Source organism: Scyliorhinus canicula, unplaced genomic scaffold (assembly GCF_902713615.1).
Source record: "Scyliorhinus canicula unplaced genomic scaffold, sScyCan1.1, whole genome shotgun sequence".
Classification (NCBI taxonomy): Eukaryota; Metazoa; Chordata; class Chondrichthyes; order Carcharhiniformes; family Scyliorhinidae; genus Scyliorhinus; species Scyliorhinus canicula.
The window spans coordinates 159,244-173,370 of NW_024056013.1; the positions used below are offsets into that span (position 1 = coordinate 159,244).

The 14,127-nt window shown below is 50.7% G+C and overlaps 2 protein-coding genes across 2 annotated transcripts in view; one reads left to right on the plus strand and one right to left on the minus strand.

Moving 5' to 3' along the window:
• The window catches only part of LOC119961523 (zinc finger protein 135-like), a gene marked incomplete at its 5' end in the record, with an annotated part of 205,265 nt that overhangs the window by 2,799 nt on the left and 188,339 nt on the right, over positions 1–14,127 (minus strand). The gene's annotated exons all lie outside the window — the stretch shown is intronic.
• Positions 4,729–6,615, plus strand: LOC119961569 (leucine-rich repeat and immunoglobulin-like domain-containing nogo receptor-interacting protein 1; the record flags this gene model as incomplete). The annotated part of the gene is made up of 1 exon (XM_038788897.1): positions 4,729–6,615. A coding segment is annotated over one exon (1,887 nt), but the record flags the coding sequence as incomplete, so codon positions are not given.

Below are 14,127 nucleotides of genomic sequence, written 5' to 3' on the forward strand. Positions count from 1 at the left end.
GAATCTCGGGGTTTTTCCAGTCACACTGAGACCTGAAATCTTCCCTCACAGACAGAACAGACAAACCTTTTACCTTCCACACTCAGATAGAACATTACAGCGCAGTACAGGCCCTTCAGCCCTCGATGTTGCGCCGACCGTGAAACCCCTCTCAAGCCCATCTACACTATTCGATTATCGTCCATATGTCTATCCAATGACCATTTGAATGCGTTTAGTGTTGGCAAGTCCACTACTGTTGCAGGCAGGGCATTCCACGCCCTTACTACTCTCTGAGTAAAGAACCTACCTCTGACATCTGTCCTATATCTATCTCCCCTCAATTTAAAGCTATGGCCCCTCATGCTGGATATCACCATCTGAGGAAAAAGGCTCTCAATGTCCACTCTATCTAACCCTCTGATCATCTTGTATGCCTCAATTAAGTCACCTCTTAACCTTCTTCTCTCTAACGAAAACAGCCTCAAGTCCCTCAGCCTTCCCTCATAAGATCTTCCCTTCATACCAGGCAACATTCTGGTAAATCTCCTCTGCACCCTTTCCAATGCTTCCACATCCATCCTATAATGCGGCGACCAGAATTGCACGCAATACTCCAAATGCGGCCGCACCAGAGTTTTGTACAGCTGCAACATGACCTCACGGCTCCTAAACTCAATCCCTCTACCAATAAAAGCTAACACACTGTACGCCTTCTTAACAACCCTCTCAACCTGGGTGGCAACTTTCAGGGATCTACGTACATGGACACCGAGATCTGTCTGCTCATCCACACTACTAAGAATCTTACCATTAGCCCAATACTCTGTCTTCCTGTTATTCCTTCCAAAATGAATCACCTCACACTTTTCCGCATTGAACTCCATTTGCCACCTCTCAGCCCAGCGCTGCTGCTTATCTATGTCCCTCCAAACTTGTAACATCCTTCTGCACTGTCCACAACTCCATTGACTTTCGTGTCATCTGCAAATTTACTCACCCATCCTTCTACGCCCTCCTCCAGGTCATTTGTAAAAATGACAAACGGGGCAGCACGGTGGCCTAGGCCACCTCACGGCGCCGAGGTCCCAGGTTCGATCCCGGCTCTGGGTCACTGTCCATGTGGAGTTTGCACATTCTCCCCGTGTCTGCGTGGGTTTCACCCCCACAACCCAAAAATGTGCAGAGTAGGTGGATTGGCCACGCTAAATTGCCCCTTAATTGGAAAAAATAATTGGGTAATCTAAATTTTTTTAAAAATAAATAAAAATGACAAACAGCAGTGGCCCCAAAACAGATCCTTGTGGTACACCACTAGTAACTGGACTCCAGTCTGAACATTTCCCACCAACCATCAGCCAGCCAATTTCTGATCCAAACTGCTAAATCACCCTGAATCCCTTGCCTCCGTATTTTCTGCAATAGCCTCCCGTGGGGAACCTCATCAAACGCTTTACTGAAATCCATATACATCACATCAACTGCTTTACCCTCATCCACCTGTTTGGTCACCTTCTCAAAGTACTCAATAAGGTTTGTGAGGCACGACCTACCCGTCACAAAACCATGTTGACTATCTCTAATCAAATTATTCCTTTCCAGATGATTATAAATCCTATCTCTTATAAACCTTTCTAAGACTTTGCCCACAACAGAAGTAAGGCTCACTGGTCTATAGTTACCAGGGTTGTCTCTACTCCCCTTCTTGAACAACGGTACAAGATTTGCTATACTCTAGTCTTCTGGCACTATTCCTGTAGACAAAGATGACTTAAAGATCAAAGCCAAAGGCTCAGCAATCTCCTCCCTAGCTTCCCAGAGAATCCTAGGATAAATCCCATCCAGCCCAGGGGACTTATCTATTTTCACTTTCCAGAATTGCTAACACCTCTTCCTTATGAATCTCAAGCCCTTCTAGTCTTGTAGCCGGAATCTCAGTGTTCTCCTCGACAACATTGTCTTTTTCCTGTGTGAATACTGACGAAAAATATTCATTTAGCACCTCTCCTATCTCCTCGGACTCCACGCACAACTTCCCACTACTGTATTTGACTGGCCCTACTCTTACCCTCGTCATTCTTTTATTCCTGACATAGTAGCCTTGTGGATAGCACAATTGCTTCACAGCTCCAGGGTCCCAGGTTCGATTCCAGCTTGGGTCACTGTCTGTGTGGAGTCTGCACATCCTCCCCGTGTGTGCATGGGTTTCCTCCGGGTGCTCCGGTTTCCTCCCACAGTCCAAAGATGTGCAGGTTAGGTGGATTGGCCATGATAAATTGCCCGTAGTAACCAAAATTGCCCTTAGTGTTGGGTGGGGTTACTGGGTTATGGGGATAAGGTGGAGGTGTTGACCTTGGGTTGGGTGCTCTTTCCAAGAGCCGGTGCAGACTCGATGGGCCGAATGGCCTCCTTCTGCACTCCAAATTCTATGATATCTATAGAAAGCTTTAGGGTTGTCCTTGATCCTACCTGCCAAAGACGTCTCATGTCCCCTCCTGGCTCTTAACTCTCTCTTTAGGTCTTTCCTAACTAACTTGTAACTCTCGAGGGCCCTAATTGAACCTTCACGTCTCATCTTTACATAAGCCTCCTTATGTAATGTAGAGGGAGCTTTACTCTGTATCCAACCTCGTGCTGTACCTGTCCTGGGAGTGTTTGATGGGGACAGTGTAGAGGGAGCTTTACTCTGCATCTAACCCCGTGCTGTACCTGTCCTGGGAATGTTTGATGGGGACAGTATAGAATGAGCTTTACTCTGTATTTAACCCTGTGCTGGACCTGTCCTGGGAGTGTTTGATGGGGACAGTGGGGAGGGAGCTTCACTCTGTATCTAACCCCGTGCTGTACCTGTCCTGGGAATGTTTGATGGGGACAGTGTAGAGGCGGCTTTACTCCCTGTCTAGCATGTTGCTCTGTGTAGATGAATGTGGGTCACACTCCAGCTTTTCACACTTTGAGCCGGTATTTTCTCTTTCTGCCCCGGTGTTTATCCATGTCAAATGTTTAAATATTCAGGAGGAACAATGTTTATGTTGAAACCCGATCAAGCCCCTCGTCCGGAGCCTCAGCCACAGGCTCCAGCTGGTGTGTAACCTGTAACCAGATCCCAGCAGGATTAAAACAAGCTGACAAGCGGCAGTAGCTCCTTGTACAGCGAAAGCTGCTCCCGGACCGTCAGCAGATACAGGACCGAAGAAGACCCTCAAACTCTTCGTCATAAATATGAAGCTTATGAGGTAATCACGATTTTCAGTCAAATATATTCAATCCCTCCCATCTCTCTCTGTACCCCGAAGCCCGCCCTTGCATAGAAATTTGGGAAGGACACAAAGGTGTTTGTGGGAGCGAGGGGAAGCCACAAGAGGGGATGACGATGTGGGGGGTGGGGGGAGGGGAGGGTAGTGGAGAGGGTCCGAGAGGGAGGGTGGACAAGGCTGTGTCATGGGGACGGGTGCAGGGTGGGGATTCCGGAGAGGATCCAGTCCAGAGGAGGTGGGCGGGCGGTCCTAGAGGCCCCGGGGAAGTTACTGAAGATTGGGGGAGATCCCCCCCCCCCCCCCAGCATGATGGGGTCTGGGGGAAAAGAGTCTAACCGCATAATCCCTACAGTGCAGAGGGAGACCATTTAGCCTATCGGTTCTGCGCCGACCCTGTGAAAGAGCACCTGAATCTCGACCCACTCCCCTGTCCCCACCCCGTAAACCCGGGACAAATACGTGGTCCAAAGGAGAGGTGCTGGTGGTGTTCGGGACACCGGGGATCCTGTGTGTGAGGGGGCTCCTTTGGGTGTCTGGGGAAAGGGGTTCCTATGCGCGCGGGCATTTGTGTTTGGGGGGAGGTGGGGCATCCTGTGTCTGGGGCGGGGTGGGGTCCTGTGTGTGGGGGTGGGTGTCCTGTGTGTGGGCCGTGGTGTTCTGTGTGTGTCTGCGGGGAGGTGTCCTATGTGTGGGGGAGGTGTCCTGTGTGTGGGTGTGTGTCTGGGGGCGGTGTCCTGTGTGTGGGTGCGTGTCTGGGGGAGGTGGTGTGTGTCTGGGTGCGGTGTCCTGTGTGTGGGTGTGTGTCAGGGGACGGTGTCCTGTGTGTGGGTCTGGGGGCGGTGTCCTGTATGTGGGTGCGTGTGTCAGGGGGCCGTGTCCTGTGTGTGGGTGTGTGTCAGGGGGCGGTGTCCTGTGTGTGGATGTGTGTCAGGGGACGGTGTCCTGTGTGTGGGTGTGTGTCAGGGGACGGTGTCCTGTGTGTGGGTCTGGGGGCGGTGTCCTGTATGTGGGTGCGTGTGTCAGGGGGCCGTGTCCTGTGTGTGGGTGTGTGTCAGGGGACGGTGTCCTGTCTGTGGGTGTGTGTCTGGGGGCGGTGTCCTGTGTGTGTGTGTGTCAGGGGCGGTGTCCTGCGTGTGGGTGTGTGTCATGGGACAGTGTCCTGTATGTGGGGGCGGTGACCTGTGTGTGGGTCTATGTCTGGGGGCGGTGTCCTGTGTGTGGGTGTGTGTCTGGGGGCGGTGTCCTGTGTGTGAGTGTGTATCTGGGGGTGGTGTCCTGTGTGTGGAAGAGGTGCCCTGTGTGTGGGTGTGTGTCTGGGGGCAGTGTCCTGTGTGTGGGTGTGTATCTGGGGGTAGTGTCCTGTGTGTGGGAGAGGTGCCCTGTGTGTGGGTGTGTGTCTGGGGGTCCAGCTCCCCTCACTGACCCCCTGTTGTGTTTGTTTTGCAGGCCGGGGGGCAGGACACTGTTGCCGGTGGTGTGGCCTCCTCTCCTCCCCCTGCTCCTCCTCCTGGGCCCGGGGCTCGGCTGCCCCTCCGACTGCCTCTGCTGGAGCCCCAACCGGACGGTGAGCTGCTCGTCCCGGGGGCTGGAGGCGCTGCCGCGGGGGATCCCGGCTGGCACACGGGCGCTGGACCTGAGCGGCAACCGGCTGGAGCGGCTGGACTGGGGCCCGGCGCGAGGCCTGAGCCGTCGGCTGGAGGAGCTGGAATTGGGCCACAACCGGCTGCGGGAGCTGGAAGCCGGCGCCCTGGGCGGCCTGGAGCGGCTATGGCGCCTGGGCCTAGGCCACAACCTCCTGCGCTACCTTCAGCCCGGAGCCCTCCGCGGCCTGGCCGCCCTCCGCAGCCTGGAGCTGGCCGGCAACCCGCTGCTGCTGCTCAGCGATCACACCTTCCGCGGCCTGGCCGCCCTGCGCACCCTCAGCCTGGGCTCCCCCGAGCTGGCCTGGGCCGGCCCGCAGGCCTGGGCAGGCCTCAGCGGCCTCAACCAACTCACCGTCCGCGGCGCTGCGCTGGCCTGGCCGCCCGGGCCTGTCCTCTCCCCCCTCCTCACCCTGACCGCCCTCCGCCTGCTGGCCTTTCCCAAGGCCACCGCCCTGCCCGGCCGCCCCTTCCAGGGCCTCTCCCGTCTCCGCCTGCTGGAAATCGACTCCTGGGCCTCGCTGGCCCAACTAGGCCCCGATTGCCTCCTGGGCCTCAATTTGGTCTGGCTCTCAGTCACCCGCTGCAACCTCAGCGACGTTCCCTATGCCAGCCTGAGGACTCAGGCCTACCTGCGCTTCCTCAACCTCTCCCACAATCCCATCGCTGCCATCCGCGGAGCGCTGCTGCAGCATGTGACCCGCCTGGAGGAGCTGCGATTGGTGGGCGGCCGCCTGCGCGTCATCCATGACGCCGCCTTCCGGGGCCTTATCTACTTCCGGCTGCTGGACGTCACGGCCAATCAGCTGGCCAGCCTGCCGGCCACCGCCTTCCGCTCGCTGGCCTCCCTCCAGAGCCTGGGCCTCGGCCTCAACCCGCTGGCCTGCGACTGCCGCCTGCTCTGGATCGTCCGCCGGCGCCATCGCCTCCGCTTCCTGGGCTCCCAGCCGCCCGCCTGCGCCTCCCCGCCGCCCCTCCGCGGCCGCCGCCTGCCCGAGGCCGCCGGCTCCCTCCCTGCCAGCACCTTCAGCTGCCGCCGGCCCCGCATCCGCGACAAGAGGCCGCAGCGGCTGCAGGCCCGAGAGGGCCAGACCGTCACCCTGCGCTGCTCGGCTGACGGCCAGCCGCTGCCCCTCATCATGTGGCTCAACCCACGGCGCCAGCGGCTGGGCCACCCCGAGGCTGGGATGGGCCTCCCCGGGGGCCTGGGCCTAATAGCCGAGGACCAGGGCCTGAAACCCGAGGACCGCGGCCTCCTCCCCGGGCGTCCGGACCCAAGCCTGCCCCCCGCGCCCCCGCTCCTCTCTGGCCCCGCTGTGGGCCGCAGCCGCCTCCTGCCAGACGGCAGCCTGCAGATCACCTCGGTCCGCCGCATGGACTCCGGCACCTACCGCTGTGTGGCCCGCAACGCCGGCGGCAACGCCACGGCCTCAGCCTCGCTACAGGTGCGGCCGCTCTCGCTTCAGGAGCTGGGACTGGCCGGGCGCTCCGACTCCCGGGCCAAGGCCGGCCTGCGGCCCGGATACCCCTTCGACACCCACACGCAGCTGGTGGCCACCACCATGGGCTTCACCTCCTTCTTCACCGTGGTGTCGCTCTGCTTCACTTTACTCTTCATCTGGAGCCGGGTCAGCGGGCCCATCAAACACAACATCCATGTCGACTTCGTGCCGCACGCTGGCGGGGGCGGCGGAGGCAGCAGCGGGGATGACGCCAAATACAACATGAAGATGGTCTGAGGGCTGACGTCACTGTTCCTGAGACGTCACTGCGACCCCATCTATGCCTCAATTGCTAAAGGACAAGTGCCCCATATGCCTCTTTCACCATCCTATTAACCTGCCCTTCCACCTTTAGAGATCTATGGACAAACAGGCCAAGGTCCCTTTGTTCCTCAGATGTCACAGTGTCAGGCAGTTCATTGAATGCTTCCTTTTCAAATTACTCCTTCCAAAGTACGTCACCTCACATATTTCAGGGTCAAATTCCATCTGCCCCGTTTCTGCCCATTTGATCATCCTGTCTATATCTTCCTGTAACCCAAGATACTCAACCTCACTCTTAATCACCAGGCCAAGCTGTGTGTCATCCACAAAGGTAATGATTCTACCCCACACAAAGTCATCTATGGCGTTTATGTAAATGACAAACAACAGGGGACCCAGCGCAGATCCCTGTGGTAACCCCACTGGACACTGGCTTCCAGACACTAAAGCAGCCGTCTGTCATCACCCTCTCCTACAGCTAAGCCAATTTTGAATCCACCTTACCATGTTACTCTGTATCACATGTGTATTTGTCTTCTTTATAAAGTCTCCCATGTGGGATCTTGTCAAAGGCTGAAATCTGTGTGAACTACATCATTACCATCATCAACACACCTGGTGTCAATCAATCAATCAAAATTTGTGAGGCATGACCTCCCGCTGAGCCATGCTGACTATTCCTGATCAAACCTTGCCTCTCCAAGTGGAGATAGATTCACTCCGTCAGAATTTTCTCCGATAGTTTCCACTACCACTGACGTGAGACTCACTGCTTTGCAGTTCCCTGGCTTATCTCGACAATCTTCCTTAAATAGTGGGATCATATTAGCTGATCTCCAGTCCTCTAGCACCAACCTCATAGCCAAAGAGGAATTAGAAATTTGGGTCAGGGCCCCTGCAATCTCGCCTCCCACAGCATCCTGCAACACAATTCGTCCAGACCTGGAGATTTGTCCACTTTTAAGCCTGCCAACACTTCCAATGCCTTGGCACTCCTTCTGTCAATTCGCTCAAGAAACTCTCGATCTCTCTCCCCGAGTTCCATATCTACCTCCTCATTCTCTTGGCTGGAGACAGATGTGAAATATTTGTTCATCACCCAACCAATGTCCTCTGAAGTTTCTCTCCATTTAAATAATAAGTTGCCTTTTTTTTCCTCTGACCAAAATGGATAACCTCAGACTTATGCATGTTAATTTCCATCTTCTCAAATGTATTCTGGAAGTCCAAATATCTGGCTTATTACTTCAAACAACTCCAAACAAATGAGTCAAACACAATCTACCCTTCACAAAACCACGCTGACTGATGGATTGCGGTTTGACTTTCCAAATGTCCAGTTACTACTTCCTCAATAATGGATTCCAAGTCTCCCAACAAGAGGTTTTAAACTAACTAGTTTCCTATTTTCTGCCTTTTTGAACAGGAGGGGTTACATTAGACTTGCCCACTAATGCAGTGACATTGTCACTGGGTCAGTGACGCCCCCCTGGTCTCTCTGAGGTTGTTTGTGGAGAGAAGCCAGAAGTGACGGACTGAGAGGGGAGACTGTTCAATGTTTCACATTCGGCTCTGGGGCCCCACTGGTGTCAGTAAACCCCGCCCCCCGACACTGACCTCTTACCTGACACCTCACAATGCCCGGGCAATGATTGACGGCAGCTGCTGACCAATAGGGCTCAAGGGGCGGATTCAGATGACTGGGCGGGAGTGGCTGGTCCTCCAGCCAATCGGAGTGAATGAGGGGGCGGTACTGGGGCAAGTGAAGCATGCGCAGTGCGATTAATGGCGGCGCAACGAAAGTTCTTTCTGGGATCCAAAATCCGGAAAGTTGGGAATGGCGGAAGCGAGGGAGAGCTCGATTAGGCGCGTCGTTGGACACACTTCTTAAACATGTTATGTAAACCGAAAACCCGGAAGAATAACCTACCGGTACCGGGGGCCCTGAGCTTTCTCACAGACGGGACAGCGAGTCCACCATCTCTCCACGCACCAGCGTAGCTGCGCATGCGCACTCGCCAACTTTATTGGGGCACTCGCTGTCGTGTGCGCGCGCGCCCACCACCTGTGGCGGTAGTAGCGAAGCGCACGCGCATCCACCATCTTCATTGGGGGCAGCAGCAGGCTCCGTCTCCATCATTGTTGAGGGCAATATTTTTCAAATGTTTCTTCATGACAGAGTGTTTAACTCCGAGTTACAAATCGTATGTATGAGACCGAACAATTATATCTGTCCAGGGTAGTGACAACAATTCGTATTTATTGTGCCTTGACAGAATCAAGCTTTTTAACACATCTCAGAGAAATGTTATAAAATAACAATTGACAGTGAGCAACATGAGGAGATCTTAGATTTTAAGGATAATCTTAACAGAGGATGATGTGTTGGGCAGACTGGGTCGATGTGGACTGCACTTGATGCAGTGTAGCGAGAGACAGACTTCCAACACTTGATGAGACGCAACACGATTTTATTTTACATCTAAACTATTATACATGTTCAACTGTGGATTGACACGATACTGACTTGACTGGAGACCTGATACTAGCCTAACCAGATTTAAGTGTCAATCACTGCCTGTCTGCACTCCATTATATACATAGATGTATATTATGACAGAGGAAAGTGAGTTAGAGAGTCGCAGAGTTTTAAGGAGGAAATTCCAGAGCTTGTGGCCCAGTCAAATGATAAAAGGCCAGCAACGAAAGGGAAAATGCTGGAAAATCTCAGCAAGTCTGGCAGCATCTGTAGGGAGAGAAAAGAGCTACCGTTTCGAGTCCGATGACTCTTTGTCAAAGCTGAGAAAAGGCCAGTAATGGTGGACCGAATAAATTAGGAGTGCAATAGTGGCTGGAATTAAATTAGTGCAGAGATCTTGAAGGGGTGTGGAGGAGATGATAGTGATCAGAATGATCACAACTATAAGAAACAAAGAATGGGAAATTTCAACTTTTGGTACTTAAAAGGAAAGTGAGCACATAGGGATGGGTAAAAAAGACTTGTTTGTATTGTATCTGTTTTATTGTCACATGAACTGCGGTACAGTGAAAAGTATTGTTCTGTGTACAGTCAGAAGTTCTGATGTGGAGATGCCGGCGTTGGACTGGGGTGAGCGCAGTAAGAAGTCTTACAACACTAGGTTAAAGTCCAACAGGTTTGTTTCAAATAACTAGCTTTCAGAGGAAGGAGCAGTGCTCTGAAAACTAGTCATTTGAAACAAACCTGTTGGGAATTTAACCTGTTGTTGTAAGACTTCTGACTGCAGTCATAAGTTCATAAGATACAGGAGCAGAATTAGGCCATTTGGCCCAACGTGTTTACTCTGCCATTCTATCATAGCTGATATGTTCCTCATCTGCTACCCACAATGCTAAAGACCAAGAGCTGGATTGCAAAATCAGCCAGAGCATCTTCTCCCGAGAACACATGACCGAGGAGCAGGAGTAGGCAATTTAGCCTCCCAAGCCTAAACACTTTCAATGTGATCATGGCTGATCCCATCCTGAGCTCAACTCTATATAAGCCTTCAACCCATTACCAATTAAAAATCTGTCTAACTCCTCTTTGAATTTATTCACTGTCCCTTCATCCACCGCACTCTGGGGTAGCGAATTCCACAGATTCACAACCCTTTGGAAGAAGTAGTTTCTCTTCAAATCTGTTTTAAATTTGCTACCTCTTATTCTAAGATTATGACCTCTCGTTTAAACTGCCCCACAAGAGGAAGCATCAGCTCCACGTCTACTTTATGATCTTCATTATTGTCACAAGTAGGCTTACACTCTAATGAAGTTACTGTGGAAATCCCCAAGTCGCCACATTCCAACACCTTTTCAGGTACACAGAGGGATAATTCAGGATGCCCAAATTAACCAACAGCATGGCTTTCGGGACTTGTGGGAGGAAACCGAAACGCCCAGAGAAAAGCCACGCCGACACAGGGAGAATGTGCGGACTCCGCACAGACAGTAACCTAAGCCGGGAATAGAACCTGGGACCCTGGCGCTGTGAAGCAACAATGCCAACCACTGTGCTATCTTGCCACCCACTATCTATACCTTTTAACATCTTCTTTACCTCAATTAGATCTCCCCTCATTCTTCTAAACTCCAGAGAGTATAGGCCTAAACTGTTCAATCTCTCCTCATACGACAACCCCCTCATCTCTGGAATCAATCTCGTGAACCTCCTCTGAACTGCCTCCAATGCCACTACAACTTTCCTCAAAAAGGGGTCAAAACTGTGCACAATAATCCAGGTGTGGTCTTCCCAATGCCGTGTATAGTTGCAACAACTCTTTATTACTCAATTCCTTTTGCTAACATTCCATTTTCTTTCCTAACCTATCTATATCCATTTGTCAGGTTCTTATTTTCTCATTGCAGCTTCCTGTCCCACCTATTTTTGTGTAATCTGCGAATTTGGTTATAGAACCTTCTATACCTGTATCAAAGTCATTAATATAGATTGTAAATAGCTGGGGCCCAAGGACCGAACTCTGTGGCAGCCCACTAGTTACATCTTGCCATCCAGAAAAATATCCATTATCCTGACTCTCTGTCCCCTGTCTGTCAGCCAGTCTTCTATCTAAACTAATAAATTACCCCTAATCCCATGTGATTTCACCCTGTCAATTAACCTTCTGTGCGGCAACTTATAAAACGTCTTCCGGAGGTCCAGATATACTACATCTCCAGGATCCCCATTATCCACTTTGCTTGTTACATCTTCAAAGAACTCACAATTCTTTAGTCCAGAAATTTACTTCTTAGTTAGTATATGGAATGGTGGAATGTGAATTCAATTTTTTTAAATCTGGATTTAAAAGTCTAATGATGGCCACGAAACCATTGTTGTTTGTCATAAAAACCCATCTGGCTCCCTCATGTCCTTTAGGCAAGGAAATCTCCTGGCCTTACCTGGTGTGGCCCACATGTGACACAAGACCCACAGCAAAGTGGTTGACTCTGAAAATGCCCTCTGAAACGACAGAGCAAACCACTCAGTTCAAGGGCAATTAATGATGGGAAGTAAATACCCAGCCAGCGACACCACATCCCAGGAGATAATTATATTAAACTTGAGGAAGGATGTGAAGGCAATGGAGTACAGAGTCCAAAGAAGCTTCACAAGAATGATTCGAGGGATAAATAACTGGAGCTATGAGGAGAGGTTGGGTCTGTTTTCCTTGGAGAAAAGAAGGCTGTTTGGAGACTTGTAGAGGTAATCAATATCCTGAGGGGTTTGGACAGGGTAAATAATGAAAAGCTATTTCCCCTCAGGAGTACATCAAGAACGAGAGAGCAGATTCAAAATAATTAGCAAAAGGAGCAGAGGTGATGCGAGGCCAAATGTTTCCACCCAGAGGGTGGATGGAGTCTGGAAAGAACATATTCAGATGGAGATGGAGCTTCAATCAATGTATTTAAAAGGGAATTGGATTATTATCTGCAAAGAAAGAATGTGCAAGGTTACAGGGATAAGGCAGGGGAGTGGGATTAGGTAGAATGTTCTTTCGGTGAGCAGTGCAGGCTCGATGGGCTGAATGGCCTCCTCCTGATCTGTAATCATTCTGTGGTTCTGGCAGCACAGGCCCTCCATCATCAGCATTGGAACTGAAACTCCGATCATTACATCAACACAGAACAACACTGGAATTTCAGAAAACTGGGAAATCGTCCGAGGGCAACTGACACCAATATCAGGTGAAACTCACCAACCGCCCAATGTCTCCAACAGATTGATAGGATTGATGAAAGCTCAGTGTTTAATCTGGGAGAAGGTGAACCAGAGAACAGAAATAATTCAGAGTAAGAAAAGATCAAAATAATGTCCCAGTCAACAGATCAATCAGTCTCCTCTTATCATTGAGGAAACCAAATATTCAAAACAGTGTCTAAATCAAAGCTGATTTAATCAATATTTATACAGAACATCAATAAACACCCTAGTTTTCAGGCTGATTAATATCAGCAGCAACAAACTCCAGCTGTCAGAGTGAAGATGGTTCGGTCCAGATGTGATTAACAGCAGAATCCAAATCCAATCCCTGCAGTCACTTGTGAACTCGCTGGTGCCTCAGCCTGTGGGATGACTGAATGAATCCCTTCCCACACACCGAGCAGATGAACGGCCTCTCCCCAGTGTGACTCCGCTGGTGCTTAAGTAGGTTGGACTTCCAAGTAAAGCCACAGTTCGAATGGCTAGCATCTTGGCTGAAATGCTACTTAGAGCTCGGGCAGTGTCATTGGGTTATTTTCTCTCAGGCTGCAGCCAATTTAATGTATTCTCTGGTCAGTACGATGATATTCATTTCTCAGCCCCGGAGATCTCACGTTTAGACCTCTTGATGATAGCGGGAGGTTGATATTTCTCAAACTGTGGGATGAGAGGTCCATGTTTTGAGTCTGCGTTTATAGCATCGGCTAGGGAAAGGGAATGACGGATGAAGGGTATAATGAATCCTAAATAGCACGCTCCTCTCCCGCTCACTGGGAGCCAAGGTTATGCAGTATTACTGAAGATGTAATAGGTGCTATTATAGGTAGAATATTGGGACCAACGTTCTGTAAAATTTGTCCCATCGGTGTGATTAGGTAGCCCGTTAAAGTCGATGGGATTCTCTTCATATCCATAGACCACTACCTTTCTTGAGTCATGAGTGCACATTTTACTGGTACTCACATCCAAATAATATTCACATTTACTGTATCCCACATTCCATGCTCTATGATTATAGCTGATTAAATATATGGTCCCAGTCTGATTATGACCAGTTGGGAAGGTTACTTGGGGTGGTTTCTGTTTCCGATCATAGACATGTTGATACCATCCCTTGAAAGTGTTTAATGGGCTGCCTGCAGATCGCCATCTCTTAACCTCATGGTTTATCATTTCTTTGGTTCTGGTGTCTCCACATTGGGGAAGGGTATAGTCGGGATTTTGGAAAATGTAGCATTCTGCCATTTGGGATAAAGTAAAAGGAACAGGCTGTAGTGGGATACCTGCTTGGGAATTGGTAGGGATAGAAGAACACACCCAGCACTTAGAGACGTTAAAGTCTCTGACATAGGTATAGGACATAAGAACATAAGAACTAGGAGCAGGAGTAGGCCATCTGGCCCCTCGAGCCTGCTCTGCCATTCAATGAGATCATGGCTGATCTTTTGTGGACTCAGTTCCACTTTCCGGGCCGAACACCATAACCCTTAATCCCTTTATTCTTCAAAAAACTATCTATCTTTACCTTAAAAAACATTCTAGATATTGGTGAAATAAATCAGCTGTTTTAAACAAGTTGTAGATTTTTGTCTTTCCCGCCTGAGGCAAGGATCACCTGGCTGGAGCTCAGAAAGGACAATCTCACCTCATAGAATCAGAGAATTTACAGTTCAGGGGGAGGCCATTCGGCCCATCGAGTCTGCACCAGCCCTTGGCAAGCATACCCTAACTTAAGCCCACACCTCCACCCTATCCCCGTAACC